Raw genomic sequence first — 21,988 nt, forward strand, 5'->3', positions numbered from 1 at the left:
CAAAATTAATCCTTAGTAGAGCAAATATTTGGAAAAAAATACAAGATTAGCTACTTTATGGATATTTGATGCCTGTTTTAGTATTTCCACTTGTCACAGTCTGTTGTTGATTTTATTTTGTAAGGACAGTTCAGTAGTTGTCTAAAATATTTTTTATATGTTTAATTATTAATTATCTGCAGCTTTTAAAATTATAATTTTACACTGTTTCTTTTTTTTCCCTTTTCATGCTATTTTAATGCTAGGGAGAAACTAAAAGCAACAACTTCTCCCTGACAAGTTACTAAATTATTCCAAGTTTAAACCGTTAAAATTCAATGATGTTTGTATTGACATAAACTTTATTTACATACATTTGAACAGAGCAGATTCGACAGATTTTTAACAGGCTATTTAACTATTTTTTTTAACTTAGTGGGAGTCAATTGTAATATAAATTGTGAAGATCACTAGGTATACTGTAAGTTTTTTTATTTTGATGACTTATTTGCTCAGATCTTGTTAAATTTAAGACAAAGTAAACAACTAGTTTTCCGGTGCCAAACGTTACATTAGTAAGACAAACTCAAACATACATTCATAATCAACTACATTCGCTCAGGTAAAAGATTCGAAAAAAATATAGATCTTACCTTTAAGAGATAAAACTTTTATTCCATCCTGAAAAAGCACTTCTGCCGATGTCTTTTTTTCCGTTCTGTATATATTTAAGGAAAAAAGGGAATATTTGACACGACGGAAGTTTGTTGGGAACACAACAACAATCTTTACCTGCTTTTCCGAGTAAAGGTAGTCGAAGAATTCACTTGAAATAGAAAAGAAGCCACTTAATTCTGCTTTTTAAAATTTTCTTTTTAGAAAAATGGGAAGTAGATCGCTGAGGTTTGGAGGATTTGTATGACGTTCTCCTCCTGCTGCCGCTCGTCGTCAGAGGAAAGTTGAAAAGTTACTTCCTACATTTACAAGTACACAATCACCCTCACATTAGACATCAACACGAGCTTCAGTTTACACTTTTGCTGCAAATTACCTTCAAGAAAACTTGAAATCGATTTCACAAGCGATCACAAGAGGTTATTCGCATAATTGTTGAGCCTGAGAGAGTTTAATTGAGACAACGTGCAGGTTTATGGGAGTTACAGGTGAGCTTGTGGGCTCGCGCGCCCTCTAAAGGCAGATAGGTGTTAATACAAGGTCCTCCTGATAAATATATACTGAATAATTAAGTTTTATTCGAAGTGACTTTCATTTTCCTCCATAAGTAAAAAATACAATACAAATGACAACATGACCATGATGCAAATATTTATAGCAACAATTACTAAAATATGAATTTAGTGGGGAAGATGCAATAACTATTTTATTGTTAGACTCTCAGTTATTTTTAGCCTTCAAGTCAGCTAGCTATCAGGCTAGCTCCTCCAATGCTAATTAAGAGTCATTGGTTAAACAGCTTATTTACATTTTCACATTTTATGTCACATTTCTTCATAAAATATTTATAATTTGCGTTTTTTTTGTATTTTTGGAAAATAACCTCTTAGCAAATTGCTTTTGAGAATCTCTACTCTGAAAAATAGTCCCAAATGGACACAATTTGTTGTATTAATTACTCCCTTGGCTTATATCTTTTGTATGTCTTGTCTCTCTCAGGGATCATTGTTTTTATTTTAGGTTATGCACAAGTTTGTGAGTGTGAAACCAGATCTGCTCTAGAATGAAGGGCAACGCATGGCGAGGATTCCTGGGTCCGTGCTAATTGCTTAGCTGACCCCCAAGAGACTTCTCAGTCCATTAATGCATCTCCGAGTGGAAGTCTTTCAAAATAAACAGCTACATTTGACTCTTCTACTTAAATGCTCTTGTGGTGGAGACAAAAAAATCTTTGATACGTTACAGGAATTAGCTATTACTCTTGATCATTATTATTATTATTAGATTATAAATGGGATGCCCCTTGTTCCATAGAGAAAGTGGCTATTAATAGCATGACTTTTAAGGTTCACAATGAGGAACTTGTGTGTTCTCTGCTTCAAGTTCAAGTTCCCCAAAGACCAGTTGTTATTTTCATAAAGAAATTTGGTCATCATTCGTTGACTGCCGTGGACCGTGGGCGGACGTTTGGTCGCCGGTCTTTTGGTCGCCGGTCAAATGTACTTAGATATTAAACAGTACTTGGATATTAAACAGTACTTAGATATTAAACAGTATTTAGATACTAAACAGTATTTAGATATTAAACAGTACTTAGATATGAAACAGTACTTAGATATTAAACAGTACTTAGATATTAAACAGTACTTGGATATTAAACAGTACTTGGATATTAAACAGTACTTGGATATTAAACAGTACTTGGATATTAAACAGTACTTGGATATTAAACAGTGCTTAGATATTAAACAGTACTTAGATATTAAACAGTACTTTTTTGTTCACTTTTATTCCATATCACAAATCATTTCTAATACCTCATTCTATGGAAATGACAAAAGCGTGTCAGTTTGGCAGCAAGTAGCAAAGGGGCTTAAGAGACCCTCATCTTGGAGAACACTGAATTGAATTGCCTAACATTCTTCGCATTCTCAGCTGGGACTAATGTAATTCAGAGTTAGGAGGGCGGGCAACTAAATTAAACATGCTGCTGATTTCGGAACAACTCTTTGGATTTTAGAAGCTGAGCCATAGAGGGCACTATTGTATATTTTCAAAGAAAAACAAATACTAAGACAAAGTGTGTCCTCAGCATCCATATTGTCTTCAAAGGGATCAAAAAAACCTTGTAAATCTTCACGGGATCATCATTGGGTGTCCAATTGCATGCAAAAAAGTTAAAACAACATATGGGAGAATGGTGTGGATGAACTTTGAACCCCTGGAGCGAGGGGGGGGGGGGGGGGGGGGGAAGACACATTCCAAGCTGTCGCGTCTTCTGTCTCACTGGCTGCTGTTAAAGCCACTCCAATCACAAGATAGGATAACATATAAAAAAGTGCATCCGTTTACAGTACATATGAAATATAAACAGGAAAAAGGACTGAAGTATTAACATACTCATCACTCAGAATTAAAGTCAAAAAGTATAAAGTACAAAGTCAAGTAAGTAAAGGAATGTATTAAGAAATATTAAAATGTCATTTAAAAATAAAGATAGAAGGGCTGTAAAACACCCAAAACAAATAAGAGTGGACACAGCTATTGCCATAATTAAAATAAAAATGAAAATATAAAAAAATACAAAAACACATTATTTGGCCGGATTAAAAAACCTAACGGGCCGTATGTGGCCCATGGGCCGTAGTTTGCCCACGTCTGGTCTAAACTCTGTTTCTTTAACCCATGCTAGCACCAAGTAAAGTCAAAATATGACATAATTTTACACAACAACATAGCCTTAAATATGTTTTTTATAGATTATTATCCCAATTTAGTATTTTCACATGGTATGAATACTTACCAAAAGACTACAGAGGGTCTTCAACACAGTCCAAAAGATCATCAACTGTCCCCTACCTACCCTGTCCAGCATCTCCAAATGACAAAATTCTTAAAAGACAATACACATCACAGCTTTAAATATCATTATATACTTAATAATAACAATAAAAGCATTCATTTCATTTACTTAAAGCTAATTTGAGACAAAATATTACAAGACTGGATTGATCCTTGTGGTTCTACTGCCTTTTTCATTAAATCCCACCAATAGTATTGCTCCAATCTATCCTCCGATTGGTCGCCAGAGTCAGAAAACAACTTCTACATTGCCTTCTCGTAATCCCTGCCAATAATTCACAGACTCCGCAACCCTCGCAGACATGTCGGCACTAAATGAAAGAGAGCCACTTAGGAAAATAAAAAGGTCCTGTCAGCACAGAGCCAAGATGGGACGCAGAGCCACAGTCGTTCCATATTTGAAGAAGCAGATCTGTCTTAGCCATTTGGTCCTCATTGAATAAGTCCAAGGTCTCTAAATATAATAAAAAAGTAACTGAAAGTAGAATAAAAACAGCAATTGTACATTTGCTAACCACTTTAGCCATTTTTTAAATACCTGACTACATTTTTATTGTATAAAATCTTTTTGATGAAGGACTAATTTATGTGTAGTATTTTTTAAAATGTTTTTAATTAAAGTATTTTGCTTTTTATCCATTCAGGAGTCAAACTAGGTGAAATAATTTCCCCCATCTCTACTTCGAAGTACTTTTTGGCGAGTGCAACCGGAACAAAGCATGTCATTTTCACTCCCGTTTTTTTGTTACTATCTTCCGTGTCAACTCCCGCTTTTTCAAGCGACCCCTCCTTCTCATCCATTAGTGCTTTTTTGCCTTTGTGGCGTAGATTTCAAGACGTTTTTAGCAGATGGATTCTTATCTCTTGGCGCGGCGCATCAAGACAAATTGGCAGTAGTAGCCTGAGGTCCCTTTTGTGCTCATGTACGCTGTCTTACGAGACCATTTGGAAGCAGTGGACACAAAAACATGTTTAAAAAAAATCCATGTGATGAATTACCCAAAGAACATCCACACAGACATGGGGTGAACACACAAACTCCACACAGGAGGTTTCAATGTCACAGTAGCAAGAGGGTGAGAATAAAGACCCAGGAAAGGACCTTTTAGTCATAAATAAATAGGTAATACTTAAGTTTATGTACACATAAGTACACATGTATACACATGTAAACACATGTATACACATGTATACACATGTATACACATGTATACACATGTATACACATGTATACACATGTTTACATATATATACACATATGTATACATATATGTACATATATATACACATATGTACACATGTATACATATATATATACACATATGTATACATGTGTACATTTGTATACGTATACGTACATTTGTATATATACGTACACACATGTATACATATGTACACATGTATACATGTGTACATTTGTATACGTATATGTACATTTGTATATATACGTACACACATCTATACATATGTACACATGTATACACATGTATACATATGTATACATATGTATACACATATATACACATGTATACATATGTATACACATATATACACATGTATACATACGTATACACATATATATATATACACATTGAATACACATATATATACACATTGAATACACATATATATACATATATGTATACATATGTATATATATACACATATGTACACATGTATACACATGTATACATATATACACGCATGTATACACATGTATACATATATATACACATGTATACACATGTATACATATATATACACACATATATACATATATATACACATGTATACACATGTATACATATATATATATATACATATGTACACACATGTATACATATATACACATATATACACTTAGGTATACACATGTATACACATGTATACAAATATATATTTACATATGTACACATATGTATACCCATATTTATATAATTGGCCCAGGTTGACAGGTATGTGCTAACCCACTACACTGTGTAGTGGTCATTATATTATAAATATTGACAAACATTACAGGGCTGAACGTGTTACTGGCTGTGATTTTACTCCAAACCCAAAAGAACAGATGGGAACAGGCTGCTAGTACAAATGATCCTCCTTCATCCTCCTCTGCGTTTATACTCTCTCTTGACCACTTTCCTTTGGTAGAAGCCATTGTTTCCAGAGTTCCTGTTATTTTCTTTCAAAATAGACACTGGCTGCTTTTGGCGAGCACACAAGAAACCACGGCAAAGGCGAAGCGCTCTCCAGGGCTTTTATTTCGCTTCTGTTTCGAAATTTACGAGAGTTCAAACTGTCATAAACAATCATACAATTTTGTCCAATACTTCTTTGAATGTTTTCTTGAGGTTTATACAAATGCTTTCATTTTATTCTTGGCCCGCTGACGTTGTCCAATTTTTAAAAAATGTATTTATTTTGATTTTTAAAAAAATATATTTAAATGTTATTTTATTTTTTATTTTCATTTTTTAAAATCCCAAGATGGCGCCGTCACGCGGAAGCCATTGGCAGTAGCTCTGTCTACTCTTATTTGTTTTTTTTCGTGTTTCACAGCCCTTCTATCTTTTTTAAAAGACATTTTAATATTTCTTAATATATTCCTTTTTACTTGACTTTGTACTTTATACTTTTTACTTGAATGATGAGTAATGAGTATGTTAATACTTGAGTCCTTTTTCCTGTTTATGTTTCATATGTACTGTTAACGGATGCACTTTTTTATCTGTATCGTATCTTTTTTTTCCCCCAAGGTGGCGCCGTCACATTCCTTTTGACTTGACTTTGTACTTTATACTTTATACTTTAATGATGAATGATGAGTATGTTAATACTTGAGTCTTTATATTTCATATGTACTGTTAACAGATGCACTTTTTTACATGTATCATATCTTATGCTGGCCCATTTGTCAAATTTTTAAAGTCAATATGCCCAAAAATTTGCCCACCCCTGTTTAAGTCCATTTCAAATTACGTAATCTTTTGTATTCCATATACACACTTTAGAATTTTTATCCCACTACTAAAACAAGAGTACTTCAATATTTTCATTGATGGCAAAGGACAAAAATGACAACAACATAGCCAATTAATGCAATAAACCAAATGTCCTCAGTAGCGTCAATGTCCCCTTGAACAAGACTACTTCCTATTTCCATACCCATGTTTTTTTGGAAACCCCACCTACCCTCTTTTTTTTGCCTCTCTCTCTCCTCCCTCCCCCTTCCTTCCTTCCATTCCCCTCCTCTCTTACTCCGTCTCCGGCCAAGGAATCTCGGGCAGCGTTTTTTAATTGCATCGTGCATTACAGGACTTCACTTGGGCTCCCTAACTTTAAGCTTTTTTTTCCCTCCAAAAGGTCCAAAACCACATGGAATCATAGCAGTTTTACTCCAGGATTTAACAAGAGGATTCTTAAATGCAGGTAGAGTCAATTTTACGGCAAGGACGGGAAGAAGAAGTGTAAAAACCGGGAGATAAAAGAGGGAAAAGGTAGAAAACGAGAAGGAGGAAAGTGTGGAGGAACTGGAAAATGGAGAGACGAGAAAGAGAGAGAGAAAAAGACTCCTGAAGAAGCAAGTGAGGCGTAACGGGAAAGCGTGAGAGGTAGAAAGAAAGACAAGAGAAGGAGGAGAAAGAAGGAGGAGTGACGAAGGAAAGAGTTGAGAGAAGGAAAAGAGTAAGAGAAGAGAAGTGTGGGTGTGGGAGGGGGGGATAACAGACAGGAAGGAAGGGGAGGGAGTAAAGGAGGTGCCTTGGGCAGGGAATGGGGGGGTGTCGAGAACTTTTGGCGTCGGGAACCACTACTAGATGAGGAAAACAGAAATGAACGAATGACGGGATTTCGCCGAGATTTTTTGGACTTTTGTGGATATGTACGCAGAAGGCGCGCGAGGAATTGGACACAGAACTTTTCAACAGCCCAATGGGAGTCCGTGTCCTTGTCAGTGTGGCGTCCGTCAAGCCGAAACAAGGTTCCGAGGTGCGTCGGGTCAAATATCGTCGGACCGTGTGGCGTATGGAGGTGGAGACAATCGGGATTTTCGTGTACTACACCAAGTGATGGGGAGGACATTTCTGGTGCCTGGTGCTGTCAGCCAATCAGATGACTCGGTTCGATTGGGTCCTACGTGGGAGTCAAACCCGAATCCGGTGGTTCGGTGGAGGCACTCGCAGGAGGCTGATGTGAGACACTGTCGGTCTTATAGGGAGAATTGCGACTGTATGATCACATACAATCGGATTAGGCCACGCCCCTTTCATGTGCGTATACCACATCCACTTCCTCATCTACGTGGGAATGGTCAAGTGTGTTCAGGAAATGATACTTTTGTAGAGAGAGATGAGGACAGATGGTTTTGTACCCAACATAATGGCAGCAGGGATTATCCAATTTTCATGTTTAATGGACATTCGGGACTCAAACTCGGACCCTCGAAGAAGAGAGAACTTAGTGGGGACCCTGGTGGATCTGTGGAGAATTGTAATGGAGGGCTTCATGTAGGTTTTTTCCCCACGGAAGTTCCACAAAAGCATTTGCAGCGTGATAAATCAAGTGGGTTTTGTGAGCAAAGTAGAGTTGTTATCAGTTCGGAAGCTAGGGGGCAGCAGGATTCGGTGCGGGATCAGATCCGGCAAGTGGTGACGGATCTGGAGGACGTCTTGGGAGGCTTGAAGCAAGTTCATGTGGAGATGAAAGAGGTAAGACTCCCTCGTTGGGGTATTTTAATCGAAATTTAGGTCCACAAGAATGTCCACCAGTACATTCCCCGAGACGAACTTTGCAAAGACATTTGTTCCATCTATCAGATTCAAAATATCCGTAACCGGACGTTTGGTCACTGGTCTTTTGGTCGCTGGTCTTTTGGTCGCCAGTCTTTTGGGAGTTTACTGTTGAAACCAGCTCTCATAATTATATTCATGAGAGAGTTAAATATTTAAGAGAGAGAGTCTAATATCTAAGTACTGTTTAATATCTAAGTACTGTTTAATATCCAAGTACATTTGACCGGTGACCAAACGTCCGGGCGACCAAACGTCCGGGCGACCAAACGTCCGGGCGACCAAACGTCCGGGCGACCAAACGTCCGGGCGACCAAACGTCCGGGCGACCAAACGTCCGGGCGACCAAACGTCCGGGCGACCAAACGTCCGGGCGACCAAACGTCCGGGCGACCAAACGTCCGAGCGACCAAACGTCCGGGCGACCAAACGTCCGGGCGACCAAACGTCCGGGCGACCAAACATCCGGGCGACCAAACGTCCGGCGACCAAACGCCCGGCGACCAAACGCCCGGCGACCAAATTTCTGGGGACCAAATGTCCGGCGACCAAATGTCCGGCGACCAAATGTTTGGCGACCAAACGTCCAACACAATGTAACATTGATTTGTTTTCCACCAGGTCGTCGAGCAAATTGATCACCTGACTGCTAAGATGAACCTCGGCGAGCAACCAAAAACCATCGCTTGTGAGCCATCGGCCAAAGTCCACATCTCCGTTCAAACCCAAGGAGGCGGACTTACATTGTCTCCAGCACCCCCCCGCAAACCAATCCTGGTCAACAGATCAAAACGTTCCGATGAGGAACGCATCATCCTAAGAACAAATTCTCCGTCCCCAGTCCACATGGCCTCGGTAGTCAAAACTCACCGTTTCACCCCGCCCGATTACCCCACCAAAAACCACAAACACTTAAACGGTCATCCGCCTCTTCCGTACCCCGACATCCGAACGGACCCCCGGGAGTCCCGTTCCCAGAACCTAAACCCCCAAGTGGTCATAGAGAACAGCACAATGGTGTACTCGAGGACTCCAAGACCTCCGTTGTACCCGCAGAACGGCAGCAAAGACCCGCAGCCGTCTAGCAAAGTAGCAAAGACCCCCACGTCTGCCCGGAAATGCCGACAAAACAATAGCGTTGTGTGAAGAAGGGGAGCGGAGGTGGCCTGGCCCAATTACAAGGGGTGGGCTTGAAACACGATACCCCGCGGTCGGCGTCAGACCAAAGAAGGAAGCAATTTATGGTAAGTTCACCAACAACAGAACTTCTTTCTTATAGGCGGGATATACGGGATGGCGAAATGCTGGTGCTCGGACGTTTGGTCGCCGGTCTTTTGGTCGCCGGTCAAATGGTGACAGGGAGTTTACTGTTGAAAGCAGTTCTCAAAATTATATTCATAAGAGAGAGTTTAATATCTAAGGACTGTTTAATATCTAAGCACTTTTTAATATCTAAGTACTGTTTAATATCTAAGTACTGTTGAAAACAGTAGATATTTAGATATTAAACTCTCTCAAGAATATAATTTTGAGAGCTGCTTTCAACAGTACTTAGATATTAAAAAGTACTTAGATATTAAGGAGTACATAGATATGAAAGTGCTCAGATATTAAACAGTACTTGGATATTAAACAGTATTTAGATATCAAACAGTACTTAGATATTAAACAGTACTTAGATATTAAACAGTACTTAGATATTAAACAGTACTTAGATATTAAACAGTACTTAGATATTAAACAGTACTTAGAAGTACTTCAACTCTCTCTCTTAGATAGAATATAATTTTGAGAGTTGGTTTCAACAGTAAACTCTCTGTCACCAAAAGACCGGCGACTAAAAGACCGGCGACCAAAAGACCGGCGACCAAAAGTCCAAAAAAATGGACTAATGCAAACTTTTTTAAGGGGATGGCAATTTTTGGGAAAAAAATTGAAATTGTCTCGCTTCGTCTAAACAAGACTGTTTTCACAGCGTGAACTTGTTGATTTGTGACATCAACAAACGCAGACACGCTGTCCTCCTTCCCTGCCTCCCACACAAAGAAAGTACACACGCACATAGACAGAGATCAAAACCCCATAAAACAGCCTTTTTAGTCACAGCCAAGAAAGCCGCAATTCAGTTCCCGACTGTGAGTAAGCTTCCTGTAAACAAGGCCAACGTCACTGCTAACATCAACACTGTCAAGCAATGCCAATTAGCAATGCATTCTCCAACTAAACCAAAAATATTTTGTCCCTTCAAATTGAATCAATTCCAACTCCACGGTTTGTTCTTTTCATTTTGTAGCATTAATCTAAACTTCTCTTTTAACAGTGCAAGTACTGTTTAATATCTAAGTACTGTTTAATATCTAAGTACTGTTTAATATCTAAGACCTGTTTAATATCTAAGTACTGTTTAATATCTAAGTACTGTTTAATATCTAAGTACTGTTTAATATCCAAATACTGTTTAATATCTAAGTACTGTTTAATATCTAAGTACTGTTTAATATCTAAGTACTGTTGTAAACAGTAGATTTTTAGATATTAAACAGTACTTACATATTGAGAGAGAGAATTTTATATCTAAGTACTGTTTAATATCTAAGTACTGTTTAATATCCAAGTACTCTTTAATATCCAAGTACTCTTTAATATCTAAGTACTCTTTAATATCCAAGTACTGTTTAATATTCAAGTGCTGTTTCATATCAAAGTACTGTTTAATATCTAAGTACTCTTTAATATCTAAGTACTCTTTAATATCTAAGTACAGTTTAATATCTAAGTACAGTTTAATATCCAAGTACATTTGACCGGCGACCAAAAGAACGACGATCAAAAGACCGGCTACCAAATGTCCAGTCACGCTTTTCTAAAAGCATGTGCTGCTCTGACTGTCTGCTTTTTTGGAGACTTTCAAACCAGTTGGTAATTACATTTGATGTTTTTGGCCATTCAGCAATAAAATCCGAGGACACGATGCAGATAAAATCATGAAACGCAGACTATTTTTTTTTCTTTGGAGCGTCCATTAGTCATGCCTGAATTGAGCACTGGCGGCAGCTCACATTCACATTTTGGCAGTCAAGCTCCTCTGGTCACATGACCAAACACTGGCGTCGTCATATTTACAAAACCATCAAAAACTCCGACTCAAATTGCCATCGTTAACCCATGGTCGACCAATGACGGTTAAATTCTGCCAAATAAAAACAAAGATTACCTTTACAGATGTTGCGGCCGACTTCTTGTACTTCCCTCTTGTGGAGACTATGTAGAACTGCAGTGTATTTTTCTTTTTGGGCTAGCAGAGTCTGGTTTTAATCATAAAACTCTCTGGCCACCTGCCATACGGAGTGAGGCGAGTGTTTGGTATACTTGCGGCGTCTTTTTCAAAACCTCAACGGGCCTCCTATACCGCAAAAAAAAGGACATAAACATGTTTAGTTCCAACTAGCGGCTTGACTTTGATGGGAATTGAATTTGTTTTGTTTGAAGGAGTATGCTAAAGTTTTCTTTGGCTAATATAGCATCCTTTTGTATCTCTAAAAATATGTAACGGGAGGTCAGGAGGGTTGCATCATGGGAATTTTGGGAGATTTTTGCTAGTTTTTTTGTGGGATATGAAATAAGTCCAAAAAGTATTTTTTATAATTGCCATGAGTGCTAAAATACTACTTGAATAGTCGTAGACAAATATATCAAATCTTTTACTTCAAAATAGCACCAAGATGGCGCAAAAATACAACTTTTTACAGCATTGTGGAGCATTGTGGAGCATTAAGCTAATCAGAACTAGCATAACAAGTAATAGCAAATAATGGGATGGTTAAAATAAAGATTGGTGTGTAATAGGAAACTTGTATAATAATGTGTTTTTTGTTAAAATCTATAAAGAAATTCTTGTTTTGAAAGAATAGTGTTTTTTCTTTTTAATCGAATGAGATTTTGCCAACAGCCAATCAGAGCAGGCCATTCTCACATTTAAAGTGGATTGATTTAACCCCTTCACTGCCATTGACAGCATTAAAAATCAAATCTAATGACACTGGGATGACTGGCATTGAATGGTCATCTTTAGGTGCCCTTGACAGTGAGGAAAAAAATGACAGCGACCTGAAAATGAATCTATTAGGATTAGACAGTCGTTCTTGGTCACCATAAAATTTTTTAACTGTCTACGTTACACGGTTTGGACAAACGTAGCGTGAGAATCTTAACATACACACCGATAAATCTCATTTTATAAGGAAAAACAGGTAAAAAGTCATGTTTTTCCATATGGTATAGTTTCTATGAGCAAGGGGTAATTCCCAGTGATGCCGTTGACATTTGAGAGCTCTGAAAACCAAAAATTAGTCACCCTGAGTGGGTTTGATGCGAAATGACTTGCACAACAGATTGCGTTTTGTGTGAAACAACCACACATAACATCACACACATTATTATATTCATTATAGAATACAATTATAGTCCAAGATAAAATGTTGAGCAAGCCAAGTAAACAAAAAAATTGATTTTTCTGACATTTTAAACCGCAAAAAAAACATACTGGAAAAACCCTTTTTACAGATTGATATGATGAAAAACTGTGAATTCCCCAATTTGACAAATGTTCCTCATTTTGGTGTCTTTTCTGGGCTTGTTTTTGCAGAAGGAGAAGAAGTGGAACGTGGACTTTTGGATTTTTGGGTGGAAAAGTGCGCCTGTGAAAGCCGTTTGATTCCGAGCTGCCAAAAAAGTTGATGTGTACATTGCAAATAAACAAGCACAAAGAGGATAAGCACTAATTCTCAACCCAATGTTGATGGCAAAAACAAATTGAATTTGGTAACAGAGCACTTGAAAATAAAGTATTAGCAGACCTAGTTGCTAGCTAGCGGGGATTAACACATAGCCACCAGGGGGCACTATAGCACTCCAATGGTTGTTAACATTTTTCTGAATGTTTTCATCAAAAAATTACATTGAAGCCAATAAAATAGATAAAATAAATTATTATAAATAAAATATATATTATTATAAATAAAATAGATAAAATAAATTATTATAAATAAATTAGATATTATTATAAATAAAATAGATAAAATAAATTACTATAAATAAATTAGATATTATTATAAATAAAATAGATGAAGTAAATTATTATAAATAAAATAAATATTATTATAAATAAAATAGATAAAATTAATTATTATTAATGAAATAGATAACATAAATTATTATAAATAAAATAGATAACATAAATAAAATAGATAACATAAATAAAATATATAAGATAAATACAATAAATAAAAACACAATAAATAAAATAAATACAATAAATAAAATAAAGAAAATAAAACTACAGCAACCAAAAAAAATCCAGAATACGGGATGAAATACAGCTAATTACATAAAATGTATTGCATTCTGAAATTGTACCTAAACACGTGCAAAAAAAAAGCAAATAATCAATGGCAGCTAAAGTGAATGTAGATATGCATCGTTAAAGCTATGTTTAAAAACGGTGTTTTTTTATTTTATTTTAACGTGGGCCTGACGAGATGGAAGTGCAGGAAGCGTGTTTCTCAAATAAATCAGTTTGACATTTCAATTATCCGCTGGATAAGATACTGTCCCATGTTTTAACTTTGAAATAAAGACAAGTCAAACTCTCATTTCAGTGTCCTTGTCATATAATTTATGGGATTTGAATTCCAAGCATTAGACAAGTTGGAGCTGTCCATCAAAAGGTGGCACTGTGTATTTTATCAAGGTTTCTTTATTCTTCAATCTGGCCTTGGTAACCTCCCAAAAACGTCAGTTTTTCCAAGCCTCGCTGGTTGCCGTCAAGGATTTTCAATCACGCTGGAAAGAATGCATTTTTGGCGTTTTGTAAATAGCGGAGATGCTGTGGAATTTCAGACGGCCAACCAAGAATAACAGCGGGCTTGCCTATTCTCTCTTTTTGTGTAACCAGAGGATGCTATTTCATAAGATGCCCAAGGCCACAGAAAACACTTTGCCATAATCTTCTAGCCGCTTATTAAAAGTACCCATTCTCTTCTACAAGTATACTAAATACGCACACAAAAAAAGACCATTGCCCTTCATTTTGTGAACTGCTTTATCCTTACTATGGTCGCTGGATTTGAAGTACTGTTTAATATCTAAGTACTGTTTATTTTTTGAGTACTGTTTAATATCCGAGTACTTTTTAATATCCAAGTACTGTTTATTATCTAAGTACTGATTAATATCCAAGTACTGTTTAATATCCAAGTACTGTTTAATACCCAAGTACTGTTTAATATCCAAGTACTGTTTCATATCTAAGTACTATTTAATATCCAAGTGCTGTTTATTATCTAAGTACTATATAATATCAAGTACTGTTTAATATCTAAGTACTGTTTAATATCTGAGTACTGTTTAATACCCAAGTACTGTTTAATATCCAAGTACTGTTTAATATCCAAGTACTATTTAATATCCAAGTCCTGTTTCATATCTAAGTACTGTTTAATACGCAAGTACTGTTTGATATCTAAGTACTGTTTGATATCTATGTACTGTTTAATATCCAAGTACTGTCTGATATCCAAGTACTGTTTAATATCCTAGTACTGTTTAATATCTAAGTACTGTTAAATATCTAAATACTGTTTAATATCTAAGTACTGTTTAATATCTAAATACTGTTTAATATCGAACTACCGTTTAATAGCTAAATACTGTTTAATATCTAAGTACTGTTTAAAATCTAAGTACTGGTGAAACCAGCTTTCAAAATTATATTCATGAGAGAGTTTAATATCTAAATACCTACTGTTTTCAACAGTACTTAAAAAAAATAAAATCTTACACCCGGCTTAAATGTAGTCCGCAACCAGATGGTGGATCTACCCACCTGTACGCCATGTTGTATTTACACGGGTCAAATTTGGCATCGCCATCGAGAGTGTTTTCGCGGCTCAGCGCCCGCGCAAGGCTCGACTCGTCCAGATGTTGGTGCAAAGCTGTGCAGCTGAACAAATAGCAGCTAAGCTTCTCTACAACGTAACATGTTTCAAATGACACGCTGGGCGAAAAAACATGTCGGCCAGCTGACTTGGAAAATGTATACATTAAACATATTTCCTTTGCATTCCAACATGTTTTTTTTTTACAAAACCTACATTTTGCCAATTTTTACAACACTTAAATTAGGATTTATCTCTCAAAAAATGTATTTAGCCCACCCTGAAAATGGCTGACATCTGTATATTGATAACTTTTGTGTTCTTCTTAATTTACAAACAGATTATCTTAATCATTTGAGGAAAACAAAGTGAAATGATACATATAAAATAACTTAAAATGTGATTGTCTTACCTTTACTGATGTAAAAGAAGTCTATGAGTCGCTCCTTTTGAATGAAATCACTGAAAACTTGCTTGTAGAAGTCTTTAACTTCATTATATGCAGCTGTGTATGATGACAATAAAGGCTTTTGATTGATTAATCCTTTCTGTTTGCTTGCTAAAACTATCAAAAATGCTATTGTTTGGCACCATAAATTGCACCGGATGGGAATCCTAGCTACTATAGCCCCTTATGTTTAATATGTTACGTCAAAAGTGTCAAGTTTCCACCCAAAACAAGAAAAAAAAGGATTTTTTTTTCACCCAATCTCATCTCCTGCAAGTGTAATCAGTTGATTGTAATCAGGCTTGTTTCAGATGAAAATTTGTGGGCTAAACCTTCTTAAAAAAAACAGGACCATCTTGCATTACACAGTTGTATTATAATAAAAATATCTTATAATATACATTAGAACTGTATGGAATGCAATATCTGGAGCTGGAATGACAAAAAACAAACAAACAAACAAACAAAAATCCCAAGGCAGAAGATTCTTTCAAAACGTCTTCACTCCCTGAAAACAGCAATAACAAAGAGTTATATTAATAGGCATAAAAACAGAAGTGCTATATTAATAAAATGCCTGAATGTATACCTGGCTAAGTGGCAGTTGCGAGTCTGCACGTAAACACCCGTGTACACTACGTCGCATTTCACAATGTTGTTGGTAAAGTCCGATTCCAGGACGTAGAAGTCGGGATTGACCATAATCTAAGAAACAATATTTTATATTAACTGATTTTATATGCTATGTGTATGTGTAGGTGTAGGTAGAGGTGTAGGTAGAGGTAGAGGTGTAGGTAGAGGTAGAGGTGTAGGTAGAGGTAGAGGTGTAGGTAGAGGTAGAGGTATAGGTATAGGTATAGGTATAGGTATAGGTATAGGTATAGGTATAGGTATAGGTATAGGTATAGGTATATGTATTTGTATATGTATAGGTACATGTATAGGTACATGTATAGGTACATGTATAGGTACATGTATAGGTACATGTACCTATACATGTATAGGTACATGTATAGGTACATGTATAGGTACATGTATATGTACATGTATATGTATATGTATATGTATATGTATATGTATATGTATATGTATATGTATATGTATATGTATATGTATATGTATATGTATATGTATATGTATATGTATATGTATATGTATATGTATATGTATATGTATATGTATATGTATATGTATATGTATATGTATATGTATATGTATATGTATATGTATATGTATATGTATAATTTTTTTTTAAATACCTTTAGGACATAGTTTCCCGGGGCCACGTCGGTGATGTCAATCCACTGGCAATCGATGTCGGCGGCGTAAAGATCATGACAACCCGGACTAAGACCCTGAAAACACAATTTACTCATTCGCTGTGGGGGTGATATATCCAATGCCCCCTAGATGAACTTTACCTGCGTATGGGCCGTGCAGGCGTAGCGCCGCCGGACCCCCGCGTCGCAGCCCGTGTCCTCCAGGCAAAAACTGGCCTTGTGACCCTGGGCTACTTTGTGACCCGTAATGGTGTCCAGGAGGTCGTAGTTGCTGAAGGCCTCCATGCTGTGGTAGTGCCTAGAAGTATATATTATTAGATGCTATTTTCAAATTTTTCACTTAACCACGCCCATTTTATGCTCTAAAACTATACTCAGAATTCAAGAGTAAAAACGTGAAAATTAAATGATTTTTCTTCATGGCCATTTTACCACTTTTAGAGTATAAAATTAATTATTTTCCTAACTCTTTTCTAATCAATGAAAATATGCATGCAGAAAAAGTCTAATGAAAAAAAGATGGAAGTTAGACGTAACGCTCCTATTGGTCCATTCGGGACTCGGCTTTGTCCGCAAAGGTTTCAATACATTTTAGCTCACAGGTTAGCGAAAAGAGCCACATATGGCTCCTGAGCCATAGGTTTCCAACCCATGCTGTAGATATGTAAATAAAAAAATTGAATAAAAATGTATTTTTCTCGATTTTTTTCTGCTGACTTACTGGTGACAGCTATGCCAGTCCCAGCGATGTCTGGGCTTGACAGGAAGGAAGTCGGCCGTTCCCTGATTCTTGACCTTCTGCGGGAAGCGTAGAAGGACCCGGAAGTCAATATCGCGAACGGAGGGTTCGTAGGCTGACCTGCCGACCAATCAGATTTACTGTAACACACTCACTGATTGACAGACATAGTTAACATTGGCTGTGTTTACCTACCGGGCCAGGCAGTCCTCCTCCGCCGCACAACGCAAGGCCAACATCTGCACGCGCTGGACGTAAGCGCCCGCTTGGACGGCGTAAGGGTCGGGCACAAGGTCGGGAAGGCCTGCGAGGGTCAATGATTCGGTTAGGGTGGTCAATTTTGGCTATGTGTGCACACATATGTTGTCCATGTGGTGTTTTAGAGGAGTGGTGGGAAATCTATGGCGTGTGGGTGATACATAAACATATTTGATGCGGACAAGCAGAAAAAAATGTTTTTTTTTAATGTTTTAGGTCAAAAGTGTGTATTAGTTTGATTTTAAATGAGGCAGATTCTGTTTAATTCTAGCAAAAAAAAATAACAAACAGATAAAAATATATAAATTTGGATATTTTTTTACTAAAATTAAATAAGCCTAAAATTTTTTAACCATTATATGAAAAATACTCAAAATATTTTTTGACTATTACATAGTATACATATAAATGTATCCCCAATTTGAGCCTAAACAAAAACCACAAATAAAAAGTATCATCAATTAAACCTATCATATAATGATCTATTCCAAATATATCTACAAAAAATGTCCAATCCTATTTAAAAACTAAAATCTATTAATCCCAAAATAAACTGCTTCAAAGCCAATATTAATTTTATAAGAGTCTGCTCACAAGCCTCATATGGCTCTTCTAAACAACTTCAGCATCCAAAAAGTCCCACTACCAACCCACCTCCTTTAATCCAAATAAATTGAACATCTATTCCCCAAAACAGCAGTCCAACACCGTATTTAAACCCATTTTAGCACAAAAAAACCTAACCACATAAATCTACCTAATTGAACAAAATGTACCACAAATAATTACTAAATGTACTACAAATAACAATACTAATACTTGCCTGACTTGACCATTTACCGTACCATTTTGGAAGTATCTGGTTCCGTATCCCGCGTCCGGGGGTCGTCGTGCGTGGACCCCCGACGGCCCCCCAAGTGGATACAAGTTGTAGAAAACCGAATTTCCATCATCGTCGAACATCCCCCCCGCCTCGTAGTTCTCCTCCGACGGGTGAAAAGGGGCCGGGAACCCGGGGTCCCCATCCACGGGGTACCCACGCGGGGTCATCGCCGCCCGTCTTCTCCCCGCACGTGGACTTCGTTGCCCTCCGGTGGGCCGGAGGGGAATCCTCCCCCTTTGATCACGGCTACTGACATAGACCCGCGATGGGGACTCGAACTCAGAACCGGTGCTCACCAAGCTGTGGATCTGGCCGTTGTTCTCCCACTGGATGCGGTGGCGCCAGCGGGCGGCTTGCGACGTTACCAACGGCGGTTCCCCAGAGATGATTTGGAGTAATCCGTGGAAAAGGTAGAAGAAGAAGATTGACGCAGTTGCCATGGCAACCAAACTAAAAAAGTTGGTTAAAAGTCAGTTAAAGAGATTCAACCCGCGTTAATGTCCTGAATGTCTTCTTAGGTCTACTTGTCTCCAGACTCTAAATAGGCTGGACCCCCTTCTAACTACACTAAAGCCCACCCTCTTTTTTTTAAGTCATCCTTCTTTTTTAACCATTCACTGGTTTACTGGGTAAACTTTGACGTGTGGGTGTTAAGTGGGTGGGTGGGGTCTTTCCCTTTTTCTACAGTATAAGTTATCTAATTTTAGTTTGAGAAGGGTATAAACATTTAATAATAGGAGTAAATTGTAAAGGGAAATGGTTGTTAGAAGCAGAATTAAAGGTAATAAAATATGAAGTGGAAAACGATACCCCCTAGCGGTTGTTTTGTTGAAATGTCGTCAAATGGGTTTTCAATTGAAAAAATACATACATAGACTACCTATTTTAATATGTCAGATTTAATTTGTTGTTTTTGATATATTTGTATGTATTTAAAAACTAAAAATTTGCCAAATATTTTAATATTTAAATGGTGTAAAAACAGATATAAAATAAAAATATGTTTATGTTTAAAAATGGCCTTAATCTGATTTTTAATGAATATATTTCACCCAAAATCTGCAATAAAAAGGTTTATAATAAACGTATTTTCTTATAGTTATAAAAATTAGTTATAAGTTATTTGAAACGACGTTTTAGCAATAGGTAAAAATTATGTATGTATTCCATCCTTATTTTATGGAGACAACCTATTCACAAGTCTAAAAAATGATTCCTGCAGTACCAAATCTCGCCACGGGTAGGCAGTGTTGTCAAGCTTACACACTACCAACTATTTTAGGCGTCATGTCATATTTTTACGTGAAATGATCATACGCCCCTCTGAAAACTAGTTGAAACAAGATTATAAAAATAACAGTTATAAAACTATTTTCTCACAAATATATTTAAAAACTAGTTTAAAAAAGGATGTAAAGATAATTTTTCTCTTAAAAATTCTCATATTAAAAAATACAATACAAAGTTGCCAAGATAGTACATTTTCCCTAAAATATTCTAATTTTTTCAAAATTAAAATCCCAAAATGTATATTTTTTTTAAATTAAAATTAACCTACCATTAAATCCCACTATTCTCCATTATTTAATGTAAACGACAGGTCAAAATACCTTTGACCTCTTGTAAATTTGTCATCTTATATTACAACATCACGTGCACACACTAGCCACGCCCCCCGGCAACCAAACGGGGCCACATACCTTTCTATTTCGAGGGCCTTCACGTCACGTCCCGCCGGGTTTATAAGAGCGTGGACGCCTGGGCACTGGTTTGCCGCGAGACAACTCCCTCACAGAGCAAGACATGTAAAAGGCACAAAATAATAGCCAGTAAGTATAATAACGAGACGGAATTAAGACTTGAATTGTGTGTGCAAAGTGAAGCAATCACAACAGATGATTACCAACAAAAATGGCAGCCAACTAACCTTTACGTAATGCCTTGGAAATAAAACTGTTGAATAGTTTTGAATACGCTTTGTTACAATCTGTAGGTATCTTCCATTGCCTTGCCTCATGATGATGATGATGATGATGATGATGATGATGATGATGATGATGATGATGAACTTAATGATATGAGCCACACATTGCAGGTGAGATGCTGACAAACTTGCTTTTTTTTTAGGATAGCTATATTGATAAAAATAGACAAAAACACAGAGAAAATAGTTAAAATATGATTGACAAGTGATCATTTTACAAGCTAGCATACAATTTTTGGCACAATTTGTATACTTACTTGCAAAATTGCATCTCTAAGTGTCTATAATAATAAAAACTAAATAAATAATGTTAATATATTAAGAATCCTTCACAGTTGAAAGGCAATTTACAATAATAAATAATGTTAAGATAATAAATTTGTGATTTTTTGACTTTTTTCCAGGATTTTATTAAAAAAATTTCTGGAAACTAAATAACAAATATTTTTCATAAAAGTTATGCAAGCCCCCCATAAAAAGGTCTTATTTCACCAATATTAATAAAATAAATAAATAAAGTAAAATAAAAAAAATTATCATAATTGTATATTACATTTCTTTTAAATCCAAACTCATTAAATGAGTACAATCCCTCATTAATATTTACTTTTTTGTCAATTAAAATGCTTCATAAAAATTAAAATCTAATTCAGCTCGCCTTTTCCTGTCTTTAATGAGTCATCATCATCTTCCTCATCATCATCATCATCATGAAACTCATACATGCGAGCATCTCGTGCCCACCAACCATGTAAGGTGTCGGGGCGACCATTTTTAAAAATAGCTGCGTCCATCCCTCCTGACACCTCAGGCACTTGGCCTAAATATAAAGTGTCAGGCCAGCTGCCATCTACTCAAGAACTGGCATGCCAAGGCCCCGCCCCTCCAGCCCCCCATCGGCCCCTCAAAATATATCACAAGATTTTGTAACACACTGTACGTGCCCCAGAATGGACTCGGTGTACATTTCATTTCGTTGTCCAGTCTAATACGGTCATTTCTCATTGATTGATATTCATGAGAGTTTAACATCTAAGTACTGTTTAATTATTAAACAGTACTTAGATATTAAACTTTAATATCTAAGTACAGTTTAATATCCAAGTACTGTTTAATATCTAAGTACTGTTTAATATCCAAGTACTGTTTAATATCATA

The 21,988-nt window shown here is 36.6% G+C and overlaps 3 protein-coding genes across 3 annotated transcripts in view; 1 reads left to right on the forward strand and 2 right to left on the reverse strand.

Moving 5' to 3' along the window:
- LOC144201548 (myosin IXb) overlaps positions 1-15,778 on the reverse strand; it is a 38,037-nt gene extending 22,259 nt beyond the window's left edge. The window contains exons 1-3 of the mRNA XM_077724271.1: positions 15,651-15,778; positions 11,518-11,706; positions 633-697 (exon numbers count right to left, since the gene is read on the reverse strand). The gene's annotated coding sequence lies outside the window, so the exon portion shown is untranslated. The remainder of the gene's footprint in view (positions 1-632; positions 698-11,517; positions 11,707-15,650) is intronic.
- LOC144201549 (uncharacterized) lies at positions 7,272-13,360 on the forward strand. Its single transcript, XM_077724272.1, has 3 exons — positions 7,272-8,222; positions 8,925-9,547; positions 12,949-13,360. The coding sequence occupies exons 1-2, from the start codon at positions 7,395-7,397 to the stop codon at positions 9,447-9,449; spliced, it is 1,353 nt and encodes a 450-aa protein (XP_077580398.1). The 5' UTR covers positions 7,272-7,394; the 3' UTR covers positions 9,450-9,547; positions 12,949-13,360.
- Positions 15,779-16,051: 273 nt separating the features above from the next.
- Positions 16,052-20,891, reverse strand: LOC144201606 (protein-lysine 6-oxidase-like). The gene is made up of 9 exons (XM_077724345.1): positions 20,774-20,891; positions 20,547-20,634; positions 18,809-19,296; positions 17,901-18,009; positions 17,688-17,825; positions 17,108-17,264; positions 16,946-17,041; positions 16,276-16,391; positions 16,052-16,194 (listed from the first exon to the last, which is right to left on the reverse strand). Exons 3-9 carry the CDS (start codon positions 19,284-19,286, stop codon positions 16,188-16,190), a joined length of 1,101 nt encoding a protein of 366 aa, XP_077580471.1. The 5' UTR covers positions 19,287-19,296; positions 20,547-20,634; positions 20,774-20,891; the 3' UTR covers positions 16,052-16,187.
- Positions 20,892-21,988: the final 1,097 nt, after the last annotated feature.

Source organism: Stigmatopora nigra, chromosome 9 (assembly GCF_051989575.1).
Source record: "Stigmatopora nigra isolate UIUO_SnigA chromosome 9, RoL_Snig_1.1, whole genome shotgun sequence".
Lineage (NCBI taxonomy): Eukaryota > Metazoa > Chordata > Actinopteri > Syngnathiformes > Syngnathidae > Stigmatopora > Stigmatopora nigra.

Excerpts from the sequence above, each read along its gene's own strand:
- LOC144201549 (XM_077724272.1), top strand. The coding sequence starts at position 7,395 with ATGTACGCAGAAGGCGCGCGAGGAATTGGACACAGAACTTTTCAACAG. Across the intron at positions 8,223-8,924 it reads TTCATGTGGAGATGAAAGAG|GTCGTCGAGCAAATTGATCA; the intron begins GTAAGACTCCCT and ends GTTTTCCACCAG.
- LOC144201606 (XM_077724345.1), bottom strand. The coding sequence starts at position 19,286 with ATGGCAACTGCGTCAATCTTCTTCTTCTACCTTTTCCACGGATTACTC. Across the intron at positions 17,265-17,687 it reads GACTGGCATAGCTGTCACCA|GCACTACCACAGCATGGAGG; the intron begins GTAAGTCAGCAG and ends ATATACTTCTAG. Across the intron at positions 16,392-16,945 it reads CGGGAAACTATGTCCTAAAG|ATTATGGTCAATCCCGACTT; the intron begins GTATTTAAAAAA and ends ATTGTTTCTTAG.